The sequence below is a fragment of the Candoia aspera genome, chromosome 11 (genome assembly GCF_035149785.1).
Source record: "Candoia aspera isolate rCanAsp1 chromosome 11, rCanAsp1.hap2, whole genome shotgun sequence".
Taxonomy (NCBI): Eukaryota; Metazoa; Chordata; class Lepidosauria; order Squamata; family Boidae; genus Candoia; species Candoia aspera.
The window spans coordinates 12715139-12740792 of NC_086163.1; the positions used below are offsets into that span (position 1 = coordinate 12715139).

Sequence of the window (25654 nt, forward strand, 5' to 3'; positions counted from 1 at the left end):
GCGGGCTGGGGGCAGCGCAGGGCTGGGCGGCCCGGGGCGCGGCCGAGTCCCCTCCCGCGGCACGCCCCGACAGCTCTCCGCCTCTCCGGCCGCCGCGTCACGGCTGGCCGTCCTAGGAGCACCTGCCCCGGCTCCAGCGGTCCGGGCGTCCGCCGCAGCCACTTCCTCCCGCCGCTGCTCTGGCCCGCGACCGAGGCGCTCTGGGAGCCCGCATGGAGAGCACGGCCTCTTGCTGGATGCGCTCCGGTAAGGGGCGGGGGGCGGGCGACGGCAGGCGTGGCGTGTGGCTGCTTCGCCCCCGCCCCCGCCCCCTCCCCCGCTCCCTTATTGAGGCGCTGGGTGACAACTCCTCGGGAGGGGGAGGACGGGTAGGGTGCAGCCCCGGCTGGGGAGGGACGGTGGCTTCCGACTCTCCTCGCTCGCTCTCCGGGATCTAGTCCCGCCCCGGGAGGCTGGCTTGGATTTCCAGCGGGCGCCCCCGGGACTTGTTCCCGGAGTCGCTCGTTTCAAAGAAGCGAACGCGTTTGCTCCACGTGCCTCCGCGCGCGGGGGGGGGGTGCGCTACCCCCCGGGGGCCAGCGGGAAGCCCCCACGCTCCTCCAAGCTTTAAAGCGGCGAAGTCCTTAGGGTGGGGTGGGGCACTTCCCTGCTCCCTTTGTCTGGCTCGAGCAGGGGGGTGGCTCATCTCAGCTGCACGAGGCGAGCTGGGGGTGGGCGTGCGTGCGTGCGTGCGCGTCCACCTGTGCGTGTGCAATAGCCTGCCGCGGTCTTTGCTAATGGCTTGCGGACTTCCCCGCGGAAACATCTGGGGGAAAGGAAAAAAGTCCGGGCAGAGTCTGTTAGGCTAAACATGCCTCCGGCGCTCTTGCGGCGAAAGCCGTCTCCGTGGTCCGAGGAGGTCAGCCGCGCGGGGGAAACTTCAGAATCATGGAGAGCACATTGCACGTATGTATGCAGACGTGCGTGGGCGTGGGTGTGGGAGACGTTTCCACTCTCTTTCTTCTCCATCCCTGGCAAGGAGGACAATGCAGGAACCAAACCGGATTTCGCTTTCTCACTTTCACTTTCTTTGATGGAAACTAAGGGCTGAAGTTGGAGAGGCAGAAACCAGAATGGAGCAGGTGCCTTCCGGTCTCAAGAGTGGAAAAAGAACAGCACAGAGGATGGGAGGAAAAAAGCTTAAGATTTAATCCCTGGAGCTGGCATATACATATAGAATTTGGTTTCTGGGTTGGGCAGCAAGCAGATCTCCTGAATGCACAGGGCTTCTGGTCTGCAATATAGCGACCTCTCTAACCACTGGAATGCTTGAAGTTTCTGTGGCTGTCTCTTTCCTGCGTTATGGAGTTTCTGGAAGTGGAAGGCTCCAGGGCTGTGCCTGGTCTGAGGTCTGACAGTAAGGGGTAGAAAGATTGGGGAAATATTTACATGTTAATCCCTGCCTGGTGTTTGGACACACAGCAAACAGATGCCAGGATGCAAACAGTACTAACTTGGCCTAAAATGAATGGATTTTTATTTTTGGAAAGGGTTATTGCTTGTTAGTGCTGACTTTCTAGCCAAATCCAGCTGCCCAAGGCAGTCTATCAAGATTCAGAATATCACACCTTGGGAACAAATTAGTGGCATGTAATCATCATTAAAGCCAAGTGGAAGTAGGTATTTATTCTGCAAGTGTGGACCATTTTGGTAGATGTTGGTCCCCTGACAAAAGGTTTCAGAAATGCGCTTGTGGGGATGGGCAAACCTAGGCTCACTTTCTCATGTTCCTAATCTCTGGACCCATTTCCTGCTCAGTTTGCAAATTTGAAAAGGGAGCAGAAGAAATTTTCTGTCCATTTCTTTCAATAGTTGTATTGCACTTTTCCTGAATACTTCCTTTTAAAATATGCATCGTTGTGGCACTTTTCATTAATATTACTATACTTTAAAAAAAAAAACCTAGGCACTCAGACAAGGTGAATTTGAGAGCATGTGTTAATTCCCTTTTGCATGTGGATTTGGAGTGTGCAGATTGGATAAATCCATGCAGATTTGTTGTGAAAGTGTTTCTTTTCAAGATTTATCTTGAGGCAAACCAGAGATCCATCTTGGCTCAGTGTTTCTAATCTGATTGCCAGCCATTCTCCAGTTTCAAATCAGAGTCTTTTTTTAGTCTTATCTTACCTACCTGAACTTTTCTGTCTGCAAAGCAAGTGTTCTCTGAGATGTGGTGCTTCCCTTTCAAGGTTTCTAGAGGCCAGAAAGCTGTATATGTTTCTTATTGAAAAAGGAACCTTTCCAAAAACCCCTTTTGGTGAATAGCTGGATTTTATTTCTCCTCGCTGAAGTGAGTATATTGTGAATTCCCAAAATCTGGCTAGTAAGTTAAGTGGGTGTACTTCGATAATGTTATATACTACTAATTAATATCTGCTATGCAAACAAAAACGAAGTATTAAAAACCCCATCTCTCTCTCTCTCTCTCTCTCTCTCTCTCTCTCTCTCTCTCTCTCTCTCTCCCTTTTTTCTCCTTAGTTCTTTTCTTCCACTTTTCTCTTCTTCTGGGAACTGCTGTTCAAATTAAAACCAGCAGCAGTTATTCCAGTCTGTGTAAGTATTATGCCAAGGTTTAAAAGTTTGTTTAGTTTTTATTGGGTGGGGTGGTTCTGCTTTAATGGCAAAATAGGATAATGGTTTTCAAGAAAGATCCCCATGTAAAGACTCCTCAGTCAAAGGAAAAAAACTAGCTGAGGATGAAGTGCATTCCCATAACTATTTATGTGGCAAAGGTGAATATGTTCATTTAGGGTAAGAGAAGAATTCATTTGCTTCTCCTGCAATTGAAATATATTCAGATGCGTACAACTCTTGAGCATGTGTCACTGCTTAAAGAAAGCAACTGCATTGCTTATGTATGCCTATTCAAAAGTAGTTTTCTTGAGCTGAGAATAAGTCTTCCTTGTGCCCAAGTTTTATTAAAAGGACAAAAATCCAACTCTCCATAGTTCCTCTTTTCTGGCATCAGTACAGTTGGCACCTGCCAGGGTCACTTTGTTTACAAAGTGATCTATGACCACTCATAGGAGCTGAAGCTAAAGAGGGCAGAGGTGGCAGAAATATTTATGTTACACCCATCCAAAGCTTGATTGCAACATGGCAGAGCCCATTGCAGATGAGATAAGGCTGATGTGATTCTTTCCACTAAATCTTGTTAACCCTGCTCCCATGTGGATCCAGCCATGGATCTGTTCTCTTTGAAGTTAGCCAGCTTCCCATTTCTATAGTTATTTTAATTGAAAGAATATATTAAAAAGTGAAAAGTTTAGAAGATGGGCAGTTTGATGGGCACTGTACTGATAGAAAGGTCTACTTACTATCTAATACAGTGTTTCTCAACCTTGGCAACTTTAAGATATGTTGACTTCAACTCCCAGAAGTGAAGTCTACACATCTTAAGGTTGTGTAGTTGAGATGTGAAGTCTACACATCTTAAGGTTGTGTAGTTGAGATGTGAAGTCTACACATCTTAAGGTTGTGTAGTTGAGATGTGAAGTCTACACATCTTAAGGTTGCCAAAGTTGAGAAACACTGATCTAATATTTGCAAACACACCTCCTCCCTTGTAGCTCTCCAGGTCCTAAACAGCTAATTTCTCATGTGTTCTTGACCTTCCTGTGCTGGCCAGTACCTGTTCTGAAACCCTACTTTTTCAGTTGTTTTCTGCTTCAGGAACTAATTCTAGCAGGGTTCTTTAGGGACATTCCTATGAGAACTTCAAAGTCTCAGACATGAAAAGTAGAACTGACAAACTGATCCTTTCTTCCAAATATATGAACTAGACCTTAGTCACCCAATATACTAAGCTGCTGGTGTGAGTGTCTCTTGCATTTATACGTCAATATGCAAGTTGGAAATGAACTGTAATGCACGTATAGCCTTTGCCTGTGTGAATAAAGAAATTATACTGTGATTCCTGGTTCAACATACATATTGTGGGATGACTTGGGGAGGTGTCACATACTCAGATTCATCCCTTCTTATCTTTAATTTTCTTACTCCTCTCCTCTTTTGCCTGGTTCCTAGTTTTTTTTTCTTCTGTTGCTCCTCCTGCAATTGAAATATATTCAGCTGCCATAAGCAACTATTGAATGGCACCAGTAACATCACAGGTACTGTGGTGCCCGATTTTCCATGCAAAAATGCACTTCTGGGCTTGAGCTCAAAATCTTTTTCCCCGTACATTTTGTTTTAATTTAGTTTGTTCTGAAGTTGTAATTCACGTTTGGCCTATCCTCAAAACATGATCAATTGAAAGTGACCTGGTTTTGCCTTCCCTGCAGCAAAACTCTTCTGCTAAAAATATAGTGGATTGTTATTACAAAGCAAAAATGAGGTTGGTTATTGTAATCTTAACAGTTTTTCTGAAAATATGTCTGTAGGCCCACAAGATACCATTTACAAAGAGATGTTAAATTTTAGGCACCAGACACTATGTCATCTCACACTTTCCCTCTCCCTCAAAAGAATTAAAATGGCCCACATTTTTGCAAGATTGACTCGCAAGTATCTTGTGGGATCTCATATGGGAAGGTTGAGATCTTGCAAGGTGTCAGATTCTCGCTTTAAATCAGTGAGACGTTATCATTCTCATGCAATTTGGGGCTGTTTTCTTTCTTTTTCTGTTTTGCTGGTGCTTCTGCCTTTTTACATGAAGAGTTTTGTTTGGAGCAATGCTTCCCCCTGAACTTTGCAAATAGAAAAGAAAGATTGTATTCCCCAAATGTTTCTGGTGGATTGTACTGGATTGCATTTGTCCAGGTCCATCATAGCTTTATGGGTCAAATCTAGTGAAGAAGTGAAGGACTGTGCATGTAGTTATTATTATTATTTTTAATAGATGGCTGTTTGTGATGAGATGTAGCGTGATGCCATTTGAGGACTAGCTAGGTATTATTTGTCTCCTAGTCAACCTGTATTCCATGCAAGCATCCAATTTGAGTAGGTGGGAAGTGAGTTGAGACCGAAGCAAAGTGCTGTTCTTAAAACAGCATCAGTCCTCCCCCCACCCAAAGCATCAGCTTTTATACCTCTCTAAAGATGCTTGTGCAGCCTACTTACAAACTGTTTCTCTGCCTGCCCAGATTAAAAACTGTTGCAGGGTAGGGGATAAGGATTTGAGGTGCGTGGAAAGGAAAGGCATGGAAATACCCCAGATGTCTGAACCTTCTGCAGGAATGTTTAAATATTATTTTGCAGCTAATAATGTTATAGAGCCAGTTGTGTGTAGTGGTTAAGGCATCAGGCTAGAAACTGTGCAACCATGAGTTCTAGTCCCACCTTAGGCACGGAGCCAGCAGGGTGACCTTGGGCCAGTCACTTTCTCTCAGCCCTAGGAAGAAGGCAATGGCAAACCACTTCTGAAAATCTTGCCAAGAAAACTGCAGGGACTTGTCCAGGCAGTTGTCAGGAGTCAATACTGACTTGAAAGATAAATAGATAGAAATAGCTAATTACTTAGCAGGGAGAGGGTTTCATGCTAGTAAGGGATATGTCCCTGTTACTAAAATTAAACTTTTAGTCAGGCAACTAATGATTTAGGTCCTCCAAGAACATTATCCACTGCATGCTAAAAGTACAAAAAACCCCAAAATTATCTCATTACAGGTCTTGCACAAAACTGGGCTGCCAGGTGTGTACATGCTTTCTTAGATGAATGTGCTGTCAGAGTGGGTGATGCTGAGAAATGCAAGGGGGAGCAGCAGCATAGAAAACTGTAAACCATGAACCATTATGCTAACTACCATGGGCCTTTGGCTATCAAAAAAATGACACAAAAACATCAAATTAAACATGTTGCAGAGCTAACCAGATAACTAATCTAAGCACCACCACCACCCCTTCTGTGCATCAGGATACAGATTGGGCTGCCCTCTCACTCCCCACTTGACTTTGTGGAAAAGTGGCTTTCCAGTAATTAGGGGAGAGACAGATCTGGGGATGGAGGACAATCAACTGAAATGCATGAGGCAAACTGGTCAACATTTGGCAGGATCTGAATCTGCTAGCAGGGCATTAGATTGTACAGTATCAGCTACAGTCCTAAATATACTTAATATGGAGAGTGCACCATTGAATAGAGGAATATACCTCTAAACAGGTGTTCCCAACCTTTTCAGGCCATGGCCCCTTCTGAAAGTTTGAGAACATGTGATGGGCAATCTCACAAAATGGTGCCCCAGCCTTGCTTATTCATAAAATGGCTGCCATTGAGGATAGGGCTAGTCACAAAATCCTTTTATCAGAAATCAAAGTGATAAGGGTGTTCCCTTCCTCCTCCTGCCTTCCTACAGCTATCATCCCACAACTTAAATTGTTTGCCTGCTATGGGATGATAGCAGATTGGTTATGAGCCCTTTGGAGCAAAGGAGAGGCAAGACTGGACAATATGATTCTCTATAACAGTGTTTCTCAACCTTGGCAGCTTGAAGATGTGTGAACTTCAACTACCAGAATTGGGTTCCCATGCTGGCTGGGGAATTCTGGGAGTTGAAATCCACACATCTTCAGGCTGCCAAGGTTAAGAAACACTGCTCTATAGTCTAGATTTAATTCATTGTTCAAAAATTGAATCATGATTATGAAATTGAAGGAAGTTGTATAATTTCTATAGCCTGACTTTTTCTTTACTTTTTCTTTTCTTTTAAATGTAATATTAGATATAATTTAGATACATTTTTATGTGGATTTTTTTTAGATGTGTTTAGTCAATCAGATGATTTTTTTTTAAAAAAACTTTTCTCTAGGTTTTTAAATCTTTTTTCCCATGGTTTTTTTTCCCTTAAATACTGTAGCTTAGCATAGAGGGTTGTTTTCACAATAATGGATGGATGGATGGATGGATGGATGGATGGATGGATGGATGGACGGACAGACAGGCAGACAGGTGGCTAGGTTTCTTCTTTAAAGCATGTTGTGTTTTATACAACTGTAATATAGTTATATAATCATAAAGCTACACAGTATGTATGTGTGTGTGTGTCTGAGTGTGTGTGTGTATATATACACACACACACACACATATACATGTGTGTGTGTATGTGTATGTGTGTCTGTGTTGCTACAAAATAATAACTTTTTTTCATTTTCCAAGAAATGTTAATTGTAATGTCTTTAAAGTTGAATAAATAGTTTCTTTAAAAAAGAACTGCGGTCTGGTGTCAGGGATGAGAAAGACTTAGCTTCAATCCTTTCCATTTGCTCAAGAATAAGAGCATTTAAACTCTAGGAGGAGGCACTGCATCTAAATAAAAGGGAACAGGATTATACTGGATATCTTCAAGACCATTGCATCAGTCTGTTTGTATTATCTCATAGCGCATATGTATATATTTCCTTGGATCCCAATGGTAACATGGTAAGAGATAATACAGGCAACACACACAGTCTCTCTGCTGCCTTTATAGCAAAATAAACTGTTAGCTCCCCATCAGACCTCCCAAGCTGAAGCTGCTGAAGGCTCTGTGGGCATGCTGCCTTCCTACCACAAGAAGCATTAGCTGTAAACTCTGAGACAACCAGGCCGAGAGCAAAATGGGTGGCTGGCACCCTTTCCACCTGGGGCTTTAGGGAATTAGCCAGACAGCACACAGATCAAAGACTGCACATTCTGGCCCTAATCTTATGCCAAAGCCCACTCTCAGGAATCTGTTGAGATGTGAGAAAATCTGCCCCTTGCAGTGTAGAGGATCATAAGGAAAAGGGGGTCAACTTCAAAAGTAATATAACTTTGTTTCAGGCATATATTTTTCCACCAACATCCTACAACATCTGGAAGGCACTAGGTTGGGGAAGGCTGATGTAGCAGGAGTTTGAAATGCTCAGGCTTGAATGGCTGGATCTTGCCATGAACAATGTATTCAATGTCACAGAATGGCTTTGCGATTGTAAAGCTCCTTCATGGCATTCCTTCTTGGCCAGCATGTGCAGACATCCATCCAACAGTGGAAGAGAAGAGAGGAGAGCTGGTGGAAAGGAATAAGTACCATTTCAATAATCATAGAATTAACTTTTACTTCAGGACTAGATTAGCTCCCATCAACTGAGAAAGGAACAGTGTACCTAATCATTTATTGCTCTTGGATACAGTATAAAAACCAAGCCTTAAGTCCTCAAGAAATCTGGGCTCTTGCTGATGCACATGTTGCCCTGCTTGATATCAACCTAAATCATTTTTTTAATTTCTCCCTCTCCCTCCTTTTATTTTTTTAGATGAGAAGACCTTCCTGCCTTGCAGAAAAGAAGAACTTCAGTGCGGGAATGGCTTCTGCTTGATGAATTGGCTTCTTTGCCATTACAGGAAGGGCTGTGGCAAAGAGTATGTCTCCATCACAGTGACATGTTCAGGTGAATGACCTTTGGGTGCATCAGGCATGTTTCACACATGGCCATTCAGCTGGGATGTCTATGGCTTCTGCTCTTTGCTGCTACTTATTACAGGATGGAGTTGTGCTGTGGTGTTGGGTGGCTATGCTTAAAATGATGTCAACCTTTATCAAACTGTTTCTTGAGAATTTTGTTAAGAGTTGAGAACATTAAGGAGAAGCAAAGTCCTACTTTCAGAACACCACGGAGGGATCATATTCTATTCCACATCAAAAGCCTCCTGCATAGGCAATTGGGGAGAAATTTTCTAGATCAATCTCACCTTTCCCAAAACATGCTAGCTGTCTATGAGCAGGGAGATTTGGATAAGAAAACAATCAGTCCTTATCAGTAGCATAAAATCCGAATATGCCACAAATTAAGCTACATTTAGTGAGTTTTCAAACCATGAAGAGTTAAAAAAATATGCATAAGGATCTGTGTCTTTGCAGGAAGGCATGTCCAGGAGGTTAAACATTTGGGAGTACTTTCACAAATGAGGCATATTAAGGTACTCAAGGTCACTTAATGCAAATTAATTATCTCTTAATGGTATTTAATTATTCCATCTTACTTGCAGTTAAGAATAGTGGAATTTTAAATGAGGGCTTATTGGTCAAGGGAAATAATACGTTAGCAACGGTGAAGTTACCAATGTGGTGTGTCGTGTCTTCTATACTTAGCAATATACAGAATAGAATTTTGACCTTGGGTAAGAGCATTTTTCCTCTATGAAGATGCATAGACAATGCCACGTGTAAGGCAGAGCAGCAACAGTCAGTCTGAATATCTGTCACATAAGATTTGACTCTTTAAGTTGGATTATTATGTTGTGACAGATTTCCTCTTCCTTGGCAACAAGCACAACTTTGACACTTCATTGCCTGCCAGACTAGGCAACATCTTCAGTGTGAAGAGGGAGAGGGCCTTGCTCTCTGTTTATATACCGTGGTTTGTCCAGCTTGTGTTGGTGGAGGTGTTCTCTTCTTGGGAGTTCCTTCATTGGGCTGTTGTTTGCTGCTTGGTTGACTGGCTGAGTTAATAGTTCCTTGATTACGGTGTATTGTGCTGTTTGATTGTTCATCTGGTGTTGATCCTAGTGTTGATTTTTGTATATCTGGGTGTTGATTGCTGGCGAGGGAGTGTACTGGTCTTTCGGCTTTTCTATTGTCCCTTTTGAATGGTATGTAAATGTTGTTTACCTCTATGCGTCTGTCGATGGCTGCTTTGTCTGAGTGCCAGGCTTCCAGGAATTCTCTAGCATTTTTGGATTTGGCTTGGTTTAGGATGCTCACAGTTTCCCAGCTGAAAGTATGGCTGAGTCTGTCCATGTGTTGTGAGATTAAGGGATTTTCATCATGTCTTCTGACTGCCAGTTGGTGTTTGTGGATGTGCTCTGCTAGTCTTCTGCCTATCTGTCCCTACATAGTGGCTGTTACAGTCCTTACATGTATGTTGTAGATGCCTCCTGTTTTTTCTTCTTGGGCTACTGGGTCTACTTAGGATGTTTTGAAGGGTTTTAGTTGGTTTATGTGCTACAGTGATGCCATGCAGTTGTAACAGTCTGTTGGTAGTTTCTGAGATGTTTCTGATGTATGGCAGTGTTATCCTTTTCATAGCTTCTGTTGGTTGGGTTGTAGTGGGTTGAGTGGTCAGGTACTTTTTGATAAAGTTGGGGAGATATCCATTCTGCTGGAAGGTGCTGTATAGGTTATCTGTTTCCTTTTTCTGGTGTTCTGGATTGCTGCAGTGCATTAGTGCTCATCTGAATAATGCTCTTACATAGCTCCTCTTGTGGGAGGTTGGCTTGTTGCTTTGATAATGGACCACTTGGTTGGTGTGGGTAGCTTTCCTGTAGACTTGCATTTCTAACTTGCCATCATTTCTTCTGCTGATGAGGATGACCAAGAAGGGTAGTGTGTTATTGTTTTCTTCTTCCCTTGTGAATTTTCTTCCACTGAAGATGTTGTTCATGGTTTCGTGTGTTTCCTCCAGCTGTTCCTTTTTTATATGACAAAAGTGTCATCTACATACCAGATCCATTACAATGCAGTGTCTAGAAAGGATAGCACTCCCACATACACAACCCAAAGTATGGATCTGGTATATAGATGACACTTTCCATTTATCCAGAGGGTATCCAGGCTGGGAAAGATTGCCCTAAAGACTTAGCAACTTTAGTATATAGTATAAGCATTCATGCATGGATAGAATACGTACAAAGTTACAAGGACAAAGAAATTGTGAAGGGTCTTAGAATGTAAACAAGTTAAATCTCTAACAATTCCATTAAATCTCAGGTTATGCAAAATGAAGACCACAGACTTTCACAGAAAAAGTAATTGATTATAGCACATAATGTTTCTTACAAATGAGCATTACTTAGACTGGAGAGAGTGCCTATTCCTAACAATAGTGTTAATAGACAAAAAATCATAATCGGAGTTGCCACAAAAGCATTAATGCAACTGTGGGAAATGCAAATTCTGGGTGAAGTCATTTTTGCAAAACTTCCAGAAGTACATTTTAATGTGTAGAATGTGTTAATAAACTGCTTCTTTGTTATTTCCATCTCTACTAGCTTTATGGTAATGTTTGGTGAATGCTGTATCATTGTAGATCGTAGTAAAAGTATGTCAGAGGCAAGATGAAATCCTTTCTCTGTACAGCTTTTTCGGGCAGACTATGTGTCATGGTTATTGTTTAGATTCGGTTCTTCCTGAAGTTTTTAAAAATTTATTTATCCATTTATATCCTGCCTTTCTGCTCAAACTGAACATTAAGGTAGCATGGGATTCATCGCTTCATTGCCTTCTGCTAGAGGAGAAATAGGATCCTAGCATTATACAAATGAAAAGGACCATTTAGGTCAAATCCAGCCCATTAGTACAGTTCAGGAAATCCAAATTAAAGCATCTCCAACTAGTATCTGTCCAGCCTCTACTTGAGCATATCTAGTAAAAGTATTGAGAAGGTTTTCCTAAAATTCTGTCAGAATCTCCTTCCTAGAACCTATTCTGTGTTTTGAATTATGGAACAAGAGAGACAAAGTCTCAACCTTTTTCTATATGACAAACCCTCTGGCATTTGAAAAGCAATATCAAATCCCCTCTCTCTTTCTCTTCAAGGCTAAATATACCCAGTTCCTCCCAGTGTTTTCCCCAGGACTTAATTTCTTGTCTTTTGATTGTTCTCATTGCTCTCCTCTGAACTGGGCCCAGCTTCTCTCAATTGTCATTGAAATTTAGTGCCCAAAACTAGTCAGGGTGAACTGATTAATTTAGAATTTAGAAACTCTGCTTCTATTGATGCAGCTTAAAATTGCATTTGCTTTTTTTCTTTTGGCAGTCACTTCTCACTGCTGACTCTACAGTTCCAGGATCCTTTTCTTATCTAGTAAATACTGAGTAAGGTATCTCTCATCTTCCACTCGAGCTTTTGATTTCTTTTTCATAAGTGGAGAATTTGGAAAAGTACTCAGCATTGTACAAACACACGCACAAGTATTTATAAATAATGTGATGGCAGAGAGTTTACATGATGGGAAAAAGCTAGCTTTATCCAGATAGTGTGGTTGCCAAGGGATTCTGTCATCCCTGCTAGAAACACTGCATAATGAGAAGTGACTTCCAGCCAAACACTCAATAATGAGAAGCACCTTCAGGCCAAATAACATGCATTTATAAATGTTAAAGAGTGGGGAAGGAAGAGACTTAAGTATTAACATGAATACAACATTACAACACTAAACATACCCTCAGAAACTATTTTTCTATAGTAATTTTATTAAAAAGTACAATTACATACTCTCAGAAATTATACAGGTAGTCCTCACTTAATGACTACAATTGGGACCAGAATTTTGGTTGCTAAGTGAATTGGTCATTAAGCAAATCTGACCCAATCTTACAACCTTTTTTGTGGTGGTTGTTAAGTGAATTGTCATGATCATTAAGCAAACCATGTGGTCGTTAAGCAAATCACGCAGTTCCCCATTCAACATATAAACCCATTTCAACTGCCTGCACTATAAAAGAGGCTCCTCAACCTTTTATCTTGAACTCATTCATTTTAAAACAGAGCATTTTATACTTGGATAATGCAGGAATTGATAAGCCAGGAGTCCTTATCTTTTCAGGAAGTTTGACAGCAGGTCAATAGGCATTCTTATAAAGGAGGCTTCCACATTCACAGGATGGTTGTTCCAGTGGCTGTGGTCACTCCATGTCATCCTTCAGAAGGCTTTTTAGTGTTCTGGATTACTTTACCTGTTGTTCTTTTAAAAAAAAACAACAACCTGGGCCAATGAACATACTTGCAAACAAAGCAGGTGGCTGAAATCACTGGTCATTTAAATTTTCTAGAAATATTTATTTCCATTACTGGAAATAATAAACAATGCTGTAAATGGGCATCGTGCTTTGCAGAACATCAGCTTACTAATTAATGTCTTTTTTTCTTTAAGTGTGGTGGGCAGGCATCCTATCAGGCTCTAAGAGAGACCTGCAAGGGATACATCGGTGCTCACTGGCATCATTTTTAAGAGCCTAGGAATAGGTTTATCAAAGTAGCTGGCCACCTTGCATTGGTCAGAAGGGGTTCCATGAATGAAAGAAATGTTGCTAGGAGGGTATTGGCAGAACATCACATTAACTGCCTAATGACAAAATCAACCAGGAAGTGATTTACAAATTACCTCTAGTCTGCTGAGTCATTAATGCCTAACCTAATATCCTGAGTTCTTTAATGGCTGAAGGAAAGGAAATGATGAGAATGTTTTTTGTTTGTTTTTTGTTCTGGCTTTTTAAAGGAAGCTGGTCCTCACAGCATCTGTTCAGAAAGAATTCTTTGTGCCTATCTGCTATAATGGATGTGTTTCAAGGGAAGCAATTCAGGAAGGCAGAATTGCCAAGATAGTTTATTAGGTGGAAATTTAGAGTGATAACTGCTGATGAAAACAAAAACAGCAACTCTGATAGGATAATGTTATTCTAAGGGTAAAATACTGGTAGAAACATGGTTTATTCAGTGTTACAGCTGTGGTAATGCAACATGCTAACTTTGGTTAGCTTTACTCATAGTGTCTGTGTGTGGATCTGTGTGGCTTATGTTGTTTCAATATAGCTGTGAAGTGGGTAAAGTCAGAAACAAAGGGCCTCGGTCATTTCCATAAGAGTAGACAGGGGCCAATCACTTCTCCTGCTGATAATAAGCAGTTCCTCCCCCAGTATGACATGAAAGTGAGAGGAAGAGACATAATCTGGACCTTGGGCCAGGTAGGTAGATAGGGAGGATGGCTTGAATTATAGAGTTTATTGTTTTTCTGTGTTGCTTTCTTGCATTTGTGTCCTTGAATCTCAGCTCATGAACCTTCTAGTTCTACTAGAAGTATATTCCAAAATGAAGTATATGTGCTCCTTTGGTTACCATGGTTCAGTGTCTGGTGTAGACTCGAAAAATGGATTAATTCAGTAACCAAAATAAGTGCATCATGTTGGTCTCAGTAGGTGGCCTCTTCCTGCTGGTGGTCTCCATTTTGGGAGAGGAAAAGCCAGGTTAAGCTAAGTATGAGCCCTAATTCCTATGGAGGCAGAAAACTATTTGAAAGGCTTTGAACAAATGGGCAATTTATTAGTGGAATTTTAGAGCAAGAGTGTTTGTTTGTTATTCAAAAGGTATGGGTCATCTCTCGATGGAACTTCCAAAACTGTTTTCAGAAGATAACATGTACACAAAATAGATAACAACATGTTAAAGAATGGAGGAAAGCTGCCAAAATCCAATCAATAGTAAAACCAACATTTTGACTCTGACAACATCAAGTGAGAGCCTTGATATGTTTAGGATATCACTGTCCCGGCCAGAAGGAAGAGTGGAATAAGTTGGCTAAATGCAGTGGGTGTGGAATTGAGCCAGTTCAGAACCTTGGACAGTTCTGCATTGCCACATAACCTGCCTGTTCAACCAGTCAATGTCTCAGCAGGTAGCAGCCCCCAGTCATCTTTGGCCGTGGTCAGAAACTAAGCAGGGCTGGGCTGGCTGAGCTTGGTTTCTGTTTGGATGGGAGATTGCCAGGGCTGTACAATAGAGAAAGAAGTTTTAAAAAATCCCAGAGGAAGATAATGTTAAACTATTCCTGTAATACTGCCCGGAAAGGTTTAGTTGACAAGTCCATGAAATTAACCAGGAGCCTCAACTCTCCTGTGATTTTGTATGTCCACTTTTTCTCCATGTTAATGTTCTACCTCTCTTTCACACACACACCTTTATCCCTCAGATTTGGAGTTACAGGGAGAGTTCACCCATCACCGTTGCCTATTTTACTTTCTACTCTGGAGATAAAGTCTTCGTTCAGAGAATGAATGAAGACTTCCACATGGAATTCCTTCTTCTGGGAATTGAGTCCCAGCACATCTGGAAGAAGCCAACTTGAGAAGAAATTTCTAGTATATATTCTCTTTGCTATTTTCTGATTTATAAAGAGGCTTATAACATTGGAGCTCATTTAAGAAAACTTAATTATCTTAATTTGCAGGCCATATCACACCTCATTTTGTTGTGCCAGAGCTCATATTTCCAAATTTGGAAATTTGCACTGTGACAAATCTGATTTTAGAAGAATTCTAAATGTTGCCTGCCCTATAATTTGGCATAAATTGTCTGCTTCATCTGTCCAAGAAATGACCCCACTTGGTTGTTTCAAGAAGAGCCATAACAGCAGTATTTCCTGGAACAGTCTCCTTTGAGCCTCTGCTGATGAGAGTAGAATGTTTTTTTTTTAATTTCTGCTGGCCAGCTGCAGCTTGACCACGCTTATCTTTTCATTAAGCATTTGATTGAAAAGCTGAGGATGAAAATTGCAGTTGAACCGGGAACAGGTTGATATGAAAGAAATGTGAAAGCAAATCTCAGAAGGACCCTGGCAACAACAGCAACAACAACAACAACAACAACAACGGGTTGTTGAGGTCATTAGAACTGTCAGGTCGCATTGGGCCCAGGTAGTATTATGAGCATGTCTGCAAAGCTGGGACCTCATGTTATAAATTGCTTGTGCTTGTTCATTTAATTAACTGATACCCTGCCAGTCCATCCAAGAATGGCATTTGAGACAGCCTACAGTGAGGTTTAGCTTGCTACATTTATCATTCTATTATAATAATACTGTATGTATAACTCTCCCAGCAAGCTTTATTATTGCCACCTTAATTTCTCCAAACCCACTCAGTATTCTGGCCAACAATTAAGTAACAGGGAGTCCACAAGCACCAGCACGCTGCCTTCCCTCCCTGACTGTTGTTTTTTAAAGATACTTTTAATTTCAAAATGAAGTAAAAAGTTGACAGCCTCCAGCTTCATGTTTATTTGTCACAATGCCTTTGGATGTCAGAAACATCTCACTGGCAAGAGGATCATTTGTCTTTTGGTACATATTTATTTATTATTTAGGAACGTAGATGTTGAGTGTCTGGCCATACTTACCATAGTATTTCTTTTTGAACAGGTGTGGTGTGTGTTTGTGTGCGTGCCTTCGAGTTATTGTTGACTTCTGGTGACTGCCTGGACTAGTCCCTGCAGTGTTCTTTGCAGGATTTTTGGAAGTGGTTTGCCATTGCCTCCTTCCTAGGGCTGAGAGAGAGGGACTGGCCCAAGGTCACCCAGCTGGCTTTGTGCCCAAGGTGGGACTAGAACTCCCAGTCTCCCAGTTTCTAGCCTGATGCCTTCACCACCACACCAAACTGACTCTTTTGAACAGATGAAGCTCCCAAAATAGCCATATTGTGAGTTTGCCAACCAAATGCTCTCAAACTTTGAAAAGAGTTTCTTATCCTTTCTCTAACCACTACACCCATTTATTTACCCATTTCCTTCTGCCTGCCAAACGTTGCCTGTTTTTCAGGTACAGTGCTAAGAGACAACTTGATAAAACCTCTTTTTGTCTCTTTCTAATTCACTCTTAATGCAGCGTTTTCTTTCAAATACAAGAAAACTTTTTCCTTCTCTTATGTTTTACTGTTTTATTTAAATTCTAGCCCAAAGTAGCTAGAGTTTCAAAAATGTTGCTTTAGTACAAGATACCTATAGCTCCTGGAACATGGAGTTCTTTTCTTGGCCATTCAAGTTCATCTTGTTGGGGTTTTGGCAAACAAATTCCCCTGAGCATTGAGACCGAGGTCAAGTGCAGAGTGCTTTAGCCCCTCCAAAGTGAAGGTTATTTGGGTCATCTGCCAGTGGAAATCAATCAATCTTGAGGGCAAGCATAAATGCTTAACCTCTAATGTCTGGCAGAGGAAATTCTTGATCTAAGATTGTCATCAACCCTTCTGAGTAACGTTAGCTGCTGAAGTTTTGCCATTTTTAAAGCAGGCAAACCAAGTAATGCTCCTCTCAAAACAGAAACTGAGATGAAGGGTAATGTGCAAAAAATAATGCAAAGCCTACTAAGAAAAATGCCAAAGACCCGATTTCAACTCAGTTGTGGAAGACGAAGAAAAAAGACATTCTGCAACTTTATTTTTTGGCTCCTTTTTTTTTTAAAAGTGTTTCATCTATGGAGTATTCATAAGATTTTCTTGTTTTTGTTCTCAGCTGTGAAATGCTAACCATTTTCATCTTGTTCTTGCCTCAGACGGTGGGAAACAGGGTTGTCAACTACCAGCAACTCTGGCACCAAAGTTACTCCTGCACTAAGCTGTGGCATGGCAGGTTTGATTTGGAATTGGCATGTTGTGTTCGAAAACATGGATTATGACTTAGTGCTAAATCAACCCACGGTGGCTTAATCAACCAATCAGTGGTAACCATGGCTTAGCCAGATGTACAAATACAGCTACTGTTTGTGTGACTATTCTAATACAGTAGAACAATCTTTTTGGAAACAGTAGATTAGTAAAGCCTCCTATGCCCTCCCCCACCTCAAAAGCAGTTCTTGCCTCAAGATGTAGGTTGCTGTGGCCAGTCCACCAGTAAAAGAGAGGCAAGTCTTTATTTAAAGATGATGAATCAAATGAATAAATCTCTTGCCAGATTAGGGTTGGCTTGGTAACATCACCTGCAATAAGATGCGGCTGTATGTATTTTTATATATATTTGAAAGAAGTAGACCAGGTTGTTAAAAAAAAAAACTTGGCTGGCTTTTATTTGGGGCTCATTTATTTTTAGAAGAAGTTAAATGTGTGAAAGGGAAAAAAGAGCAGCCACTCTGAGCCAGGATGATATTTCGGCATCACAAATATTATCCAATTCCAGACATTGGTGGGAACGTTGAAGGAAACTGAGGTCAACAATGGACGTGATGCATTGGTTAATGATGGAAATGATATATTGGCTGTGTTATCAGCAGTAGCAAGGAATCACAGAGAGGTCCAGCAGAGACCATGCGATAGAGCAGGTAGGCAGAGAAGCAGCAGCAGCTGGGAATGTAGTCAAGACAGCATTTGGATTGTTTTTTGTTTGCTTGCTTGTTTTTCTTTTTACTAGTAAACCTTGCAGGGAGTGTGCGGGGAGGGTCCGGAAAGTTAAAATGGTAGCCCAACTACACGATTGAAGTCCCACCCCTTCGCTCATACAACAGACATAAAATAGGGATTCAATCCTATGATTCTAATTGCCCTCTTGATCACCCCTGCTGCTGTGCCTTCAGCAGTTGCATGACAGGGATCGTAGTTCTTTTTAGAATTCAGCAAAACCTTGATTTAATGGACTAATTGAGGGGAAGGTGTGTCTGTTATTTCTGGTTGCGTCTGTTAAATACCAAAGTATCTAATTTTTGTCATGACATCAATTGCCACAGATGTCATAAAATTAAGATAATGGAACTAGCATATCTGGACTACTTCAAGTGCAATAGACTTGTCCATTATTTTGGGAGTGGGGAAGGGCCTGACTGGGTGGAAATCTGATCCCTTGCATTTGAAGTCCACTAAATGGAAGTCCCTTAAATTGAAATTTTGCTGTATATTAGTAAAAAAAAATGAAGCGCAACAAGAGTACCTAGTGACTGATCATACACAGCTGGTGGGCAGTCTTCACTTATTTGGTTGTCCAAGCCTGTGAAGACTCCAAACCTATCTGAAGCTCAGTATGGGAGTGGGCAACCTGTGGCTTTCCAGATGTTGCTGAACTTCAGCTCCCAGGAGCCCGTGTCAGCATGGGCTGAGAGCAAGGAATGCTGGGAATAGTAGCTCAGCAACATCTACATAGCCACTGATATCCATCTCTGAAGAATACCACCCTCTGAGTATATACTGCCATCTATCTTCTTTGAGGACTGCTTCCAAGTTTTGCAGAGCTTCTCTACATTCCAGATTCCATTAAAGTCCATCTCTGTCTCTCTTCTTTGCTGCTGGTTGAGTCTGACCTCTCTCAGTTGGATTTCTCCATTGTTGAGTTATAGTGCTCTCAACCCATCCTTGAATCAGCAAAAAACTATACCAGGAAAAAATGGGCTGTCCCCCTTGCCAGTTCCGCTCCTGCCTCTGTTGTCTCGGTTCCCCATCATTTCCAATCACTGACTTCCCTCCAGAATAATGGATGACAAAGTTTAAAAGATATTATACTGTACATCCTGAGGCTGTCCTGGAATGTTGTTGGAATAAGGTAAAAATACTACAGCTTGGTACAGCTCCAAATGACTTGAGGTGGTTTCATTCATGGGCCTGGGGAGGAGGTGAAAGCAACATTATGGGGACAATGTCATGTAGCCAGGGCATGTTTGTGCTGAGTGCAAGTGAGCAAAGGCCTTCAAGAGTGATAGCAACCACTCCATGCAAGGATGTTATAAAGCAGACAAACTGCACACCTGCAAAATACAAGAAGGTGGACAGAAAAGATGCATCAGGGATAAAAAGGGGAGGGGAGGGAGAAGGAAAAAAAGCAAGCTCAATTGCCAAGCCTTAAGAGTCTAGCTACCTTTACCCTGATTGTAGGGTTCTCTGGCAGATGCAGAATTTAAAGTCCTGATGGGGACCATGAGAATGTTTTTCCTCCATTCATGCTAACATCCCTGGCAAATGCAGAAAGAGCAGCATTGCACTGGTTTTAATTGTATTTCACCTAAATTCAGTTTTGAGTTGAGGTGAAGATAGATTTTATATAATTTAGGGAAATGTGAATATAGTTCTACAATAGACAGACAGACAGATGATAAATTCACATTTTCCTAAATGTTGCTTACAGTTCACTTATCATACATACCAAGATAAGCTTAGCAGAGGAACTGGACACATCAGGAGAAATAGTAAAAGGGTTTCAAGATCAGAAGACAGCAACCAATTGAAAATGGGCAAGTCTTTTATTTACACACACACGCACACGCACACACACACCGTGTGTATGCGTGTATAATTTTATTAAAGATTTTAAGGAAAGATAAAAATTAATACAAACTACTATAAAGGGAGAAAAAGAAAAGAAGAAAAAAGAAACCAAAGAAAGCTAAAAGTGCAAGGAAGAAAAAAAAAGGAAAAGGAAAATAGAAAAAGAAGAAAAAAATACAAAGTAGCTTCTAATCTTTGCAGCAGTTATAAGAACAATTATAACTTTATCTCTTATTCTGGTTACAGTATGACTCTTTTCTATTGTCTATCCTGTCTACTCAACAAAACCATAAATCATAAGTTCATTTTCTTCTGTTTTCCACAAAAAGTCCATAAGGGGTTTCCAGTCAGTAATAAACATAGATATTGTCTTTTCTCTAATCAAAGAAGTCAATTTAGTCATCTCAGCAAGTTCGTCTTCACCAACCATTCCTCCATTGTGGGTAGTGCCAAATCTTTCCATCTTTGTGTATACAATAATCTCGCTGCAAGAAAATGGGCAAGTCTTAAGACCAATTTCAAGCAAAAAAACTATCTTAACTGGATTCACACACTGTACATAGACATGGTACAATTGTTTTGGAACTGGCTTCACATGTGATAACTCACCCACTTGTGGTTTGTTCAGCTGACCATGGTCACAGCTTAGCACAAGGTGAGAACCCATGCAGTGGGGGTGTTCAGCTAAAAACTTAAGCTACAACATGCTATAAGGTGCTGTGTTTGATTTTACCTTCATGGCTTGTGTGAATACAGCCTCATGGTTTGTGAACCATGGTTTATGGTTTAGAACTTGTGAAAACTCAGTCATTTGTGCTTAGTTAACAAGCCTCGATTCAACATGCTAGGAACCTAGCCATTTTGGTCTGTAAAGCCAGTCTTACCATAATATTTGAATTCAGGCCACTGTGGCTTACTCAGTCCTCCATGGCTTAGAGCAGTACAGGGAGCTGGGCCTTGATCAGGAATATGCATTCTGGCAAGCCTGAGAATGCTGAAGCCCCATGCCAGTTAATGCAATGGTTTGCTGCTGGAGAAAGCAGGCAGCGGAGCAGCAGCATATACCACATGCTTGCTGGCCACCCAAGCAATTTCATTCCCTCCAGTGGAATTTATCATGTTGCTAAAACAGATCGGTGGTCTGAAGAATGGGAAGCCTGTATGGGTTTACCTGCTAATTTGAAATAGCACATTTACAAGTGGCTGTGACATTAATGTAATGTCCTAAAGGCACAAATATCTGAAACAATTTATTTCTAGCCCTCTTTTCCTGCCACACATTCTTTGCTTCTGACATTCTTAGTGTGCAGGTCAGTAGTGACCCAATCTGATTCCTTCTGACTCTTTAATAAGAATGTCAGTGCACAAGGCAGAGGCTGTTATCAGATGGCTTCAGCAAAAAATAAAAGGCAACGTCAGCTGTTGAAAAGGAGAGGCCAGCATTTTGCCTTGGAGAAACGTCCCAAAAATCCTTGTAGATTTGTTGGCCCATTTAATATTTCTGAATGCACCAAAGCAACCTTTGTTATCGTTGCATGGGTACAGGAGCTTGACAACAACAGCACGCTATCAGTGGTATATTGAGGTTGATCACTGTATGCACAAAGGCACTGAGAAGTCACCAGAGAGCCCTTGATTCACATATCAGCCTAAGCTATAATGTGATATAGGGGGCTTAGAATGATGTGTGAATCCACCATTGTGACTTGCAAATTGTGGTTTTTAGTTCTGTATGATGCACAAAGCCAGCCATTGTGTTGTGTAATCTGAAGTATATGGTTTAACATTAAGTGTGAACCCAGCAACTGCCTCTTAGCCAAAATGGAGCAAGTAACTGATATCAGTTACTGAAGATCAGTGGGCATCGCATGCTTGCAATTAGGTGACCTAGTTCAACTATAAAACTGTAAAGAAAACTCAACTCATATCATGATGAGAACCAGAAGCTTTTCATTCATTGTCATGTTGTTGGACCTCAACTCCCTTCAGTTCCAGCCAACATATCCCAGCGATCATGGATGAAGAGAGTTGTAGTCCAGCAATAGTCCTGATTGTTGGTTGTGTTGACTGAAGTTGATGGGATGCTCTCCATTCACCTGTAAACCACAAAGCTTTACCTAGCAATATAAATTTGAAACTGGCTGCTTTGTAGGATCTATTCAACAGTCTCCATCTCTCTGTCTCACTGCTGCATAGAAATCCACCTGAACCATAGCAACTTCATCAGCAAGATTACTCACTACACAGAAACCAGCAGAGGCACTATTATGCTGGATTCCTCAGTGCTTGTGGCCGGGGTAGTCATTGGAGTGGTCCTGTTTCTGTCCTGTGTGGCCATCCTGATTGGTAGCCTGCGAAAAAATCAGTGCTTTCGACACCTTCAGCTGTGGAGGGATGCCAGCTACAGTAAGAGAGTTTTCTGTAATTTCTTTTTCTTTTTTCTTTTTAATGGTATCTGCAAAATTAGGAGCTCAATAATACGGTGCAAATATTTCCAATCTTTCCTTCCATAGCCCTACTTCATCCTCTGTTATTCCTGATCCTAGGGAGGGGAAGGGAACATACAGCTTTCTGGATGTCACTGGGCTAAAACTCAGGTATCATAGCCTGTAAGATGAATGGTAAAGAGATGCTGGGAATTCAGCAACCCAGGAGACCCAAAAGTTCCCCATTTCTGCTCCAAGGTCAAAATATGGACATTTTGCTTTGTTAGAGCACCCCCAGCTGCTACTGTTTTTTACTGCCCAAATTCTTAGAAATGAAGCAGTTCATTAATTTTTAGATTTTTATGGCTGCCTAACTTACAGATTGCAGCTCTGGGTGGTTGTCCTGTTCATAAAACCAAGAACAAAACAAGCAACATAAATAAGAGTACAAGAAAAAAAAAATATAGTAGAAACCAAGGTCAACCCACAATCTTTCCCATTCCAATGCTTACCAATGGACTCACCCAATTCCTTGCCTGGGGGAAAAATCAGGTCTTCAAGGCTGTACAGAAGGCCAGTAGGATCAGGGTTATCTGGATCTTGGGATAGCCTATTCCAAAGGGTAGGTGCTGCAACAGAAAAGGAACACCTCCTGGTCCCACTGTTTTATAGATGCAGCAGTTCCACCTGGTTGGACCTCATGGAGCACGCAGAGATAATCAGAGAAAGGTAGTCCCTCAAGTAACTCACCCTTGCCATGAAGGGCTTTATACATGGTAACAGCACCTGGACACCTACTGGGAGCAATACAGCTCATAAAGCAGTGGTGTTAACATGAGCCTACCATGGTGCCTGGTACCCCTGCATAATTACCTGGACCTCTGCATTCTGGACTGGTTGCAGCTTTGGGGTGGTCTTCTAGGACATCCCTATTTGGGGTGCATTGCAGTAGCCCAACCAGGAGGCGACCAAAGTATGAGTGACCATGAATAAAGTTAAGGACACCATGAAAAACAATTCAAGTAACTGGAAAGCGAGCAGAAAAGAAGGCATCTAACTGGTATCCTTCATTCCCATCTATACCCAAAAACTAAATGCATTTTTTCTGGAACTTTACAGGCTGGTCTAAGACTGTAATAAAGTCTATGCTATAGTATGCTATGTTATGTGATGTCTAGCACTTTTCAAGAATGTCTCAGCAGTTGCTATGAGAGAGAGCTACCAAGCCATCAAATCTCTCTCTCTGCTCAGCTTAAGACTACATTCCTGGATTCATCCAAAGTATTTCTGACTTAGAACTTCCAAGGCTCTATCTCTCCAACTCTTGTTTAATCCATCCTATGGAACCGTGCTAGTATTACTTCTCTTTTTCCCAGCTCCAGACTGTTTCTCCTATGGTGGTTCAGTAGGAGAGCTAAGATCCAGCTGCACTGAAGAATTCCAACCAACATTTTATTTCAGCTCTTACATGGAGGCACTCTCCCAGGCCAATATCACACACCCTGACTCGCCACCACGGTAAATTTCTTTTGTATATATATTATTCTCATGTTTATATTAATTGCTGATGATCAGTTTAACTACTCTAGCTCTTAAATTCAAGGCAGTTTGGGTCAGCTTCTCTAATTATTACCCAGAATTGACCATGGATATTAACTCAATTTGCAAATCCCATTTTAACTTGGTTCCTGAATCAACCCATGGTCTGGGTTCACATAGTACACTGAAGTATAAATTAGCCAAACCATGGGTTCACACAACTATGCTACCAAAAAGGATCCTCAGGAAGATAAAAATTAATCAAGCTTAGCATGCTGTGCAAAAGCAGCCGTTAGATGTTTAACTGAAAATGTAAAGGATATTAGGTGGAATTAACAGGGTTCATTCAGAAAGTCAGCTGAAGCCTCTGATTAAAGGAATTATGTAGGAACAGCCATATACTAAAACCATTGACCCATATATCCCAAACCCCTTTTGGTCTCTGAACTCTTTTCTGTTGTCTGCCCTCTCTGAATAACTTCATCAAAAATTGTAACTAGTGTCCAAGAATCAGCAGCTTGATTTCTCACCAATTTCCAGATTTAACACACACGGCCCTAAAACAAAACAAACAAAAACAAACCATGTAGACACATTTGAAACTTTATAGTAAGTTGCAAAGAGTCACTACTGTGAGATGGGTAGCTGTACCAATCAAATAAATAAATAAAATATCCTGCATGTGTATGCATACGTTTTCCACTTGTTTGATGTCATGTGATCAGTTCACCTTCCTGAGCTTCTAAGATACAAAAGACCATCAGCCTGTCAAAGATGGAGACTTGCTTATCACAGAGAGAAACAAATTTGCAAACCCTGTTTCCAAAGCAAGGCATGGATGGGTATCTGGGTTCTCATTCAGAAAAGGGAGCCTTGTGCAGCACAGGCATAAGAACAAGTCCAAATTCCATAAATAGGGTTTGATCATGCAAAACCACAGCCATGGGAATGGAGCTGAGATGTTGGGTGAGATTGTCTTTGTGTATTTGTGCAAGATTTTTATTACCCAGGTATGGTACGGTATTACCCATCCATATATGAGTGTGTGGTTATGATGGATGGATGGATGGGTAATCCCTCATTATGGCTTTCTAACTTTCCTTCAGTTAAATCTTTCTTTCTTTCTTTCTTTCTTTCTTTCTTTCTTTCTTTTTCTTTCTTTCTTTTCTTTCTTTCTTTCTTTCTTTCTTTCTTTCTTTCTTTCTTTCTTTCTTTCTTTCTTTCTTTCTTTCTTTCTTTCTTTCAAGACCTTGCCTAATTAGATCCAGTGCTGCCTACAGCTTGAAGCCTGGCAGAAGGAGAGGCATGGTCAATCTTCCATCCTCTTCATATTCTCTGGTGTAGAAGTGAGGATGCCTCTCTTCTCAAGTAGCGTTTGTTTAAGCAGTACTTAATTCCAGTAATTTGTAGAGTCTACTACACTCTGTTCTCAAGGGGTGGAACATACAGATTTTCTCCCACTAACTTAATTACAGGAGGCGAAATCAACTTGTGGCAGGAGGCCCATAAATCAGGGCTTTTTACAACCTTTCCACCCTCTTCCTGCAGCCTAAGTGGGAAGCTGTTTGGCCATCTGCTTAACTGATAAGAGTATCTAGAAAGTACAGCCTTTGTTTCTACCAGCTGGCATTCTCCTAAATCCTCCAGGCAAGGTTGCCAACTGCCAGCTCCAGTAATCTTCCAAGTTTTACCCTTCCTCATCCTCTTCTCCCAAACCTTCTTCCTCTTTCCTTCCCCCATTCATTCTATGGCAGTGATTATTCCTCAATTTTCCATCTATCTTTTCCTTTCTAGCTCCTAAGCCATCAACGTTGTGCTATTGAAAGTTGAGCATCCCCCTTTAGCTGCAGTGTTTTTCCTCCCCTGTAACAGATCATGCTAGCCTAGGTCCAAATCCAGTGTATTGAAGACCTTGATATGTAATGGTTCTCTAAAGCTTCAGACTGGCCTTCTTCCAACCAGCTGTGG

General features: G+C 41.4%; 1 protein-coding gene across 1 annotated transcript in view; it reads left to right on the plus strand.

Annotated features, from left to right (window-relative positions):
• Window positions 1–25654, plus strand: part of BEAN1 (brain expressed associated with NEDD4 1) — a 31132-nt gene continuing 5478 nt past the window's right edge. Inside the window, exons 1-5 of the mRNA XM_063313008.1 lie at window positions 1–246; window positions 2518–2592; window positions 8251–8385; window positions 21918–22127; window positions 23524–23665. Of these exons, the coding sequence (XP_063169078.1) occupies window positions 213–246; window positions 2518–2592; window positions 8251–8385; window positions 21918–22127; window positions 23524–23665 (596 nt within the window). The 5' untranslated portion in view covers window positions 1–212. The remainder of the gene's footprint in view (window positions 247–2517; window positions 2593–8250; window positions 8386–21917; window positions 22128–23523; window positions 23666–25654) is intronic.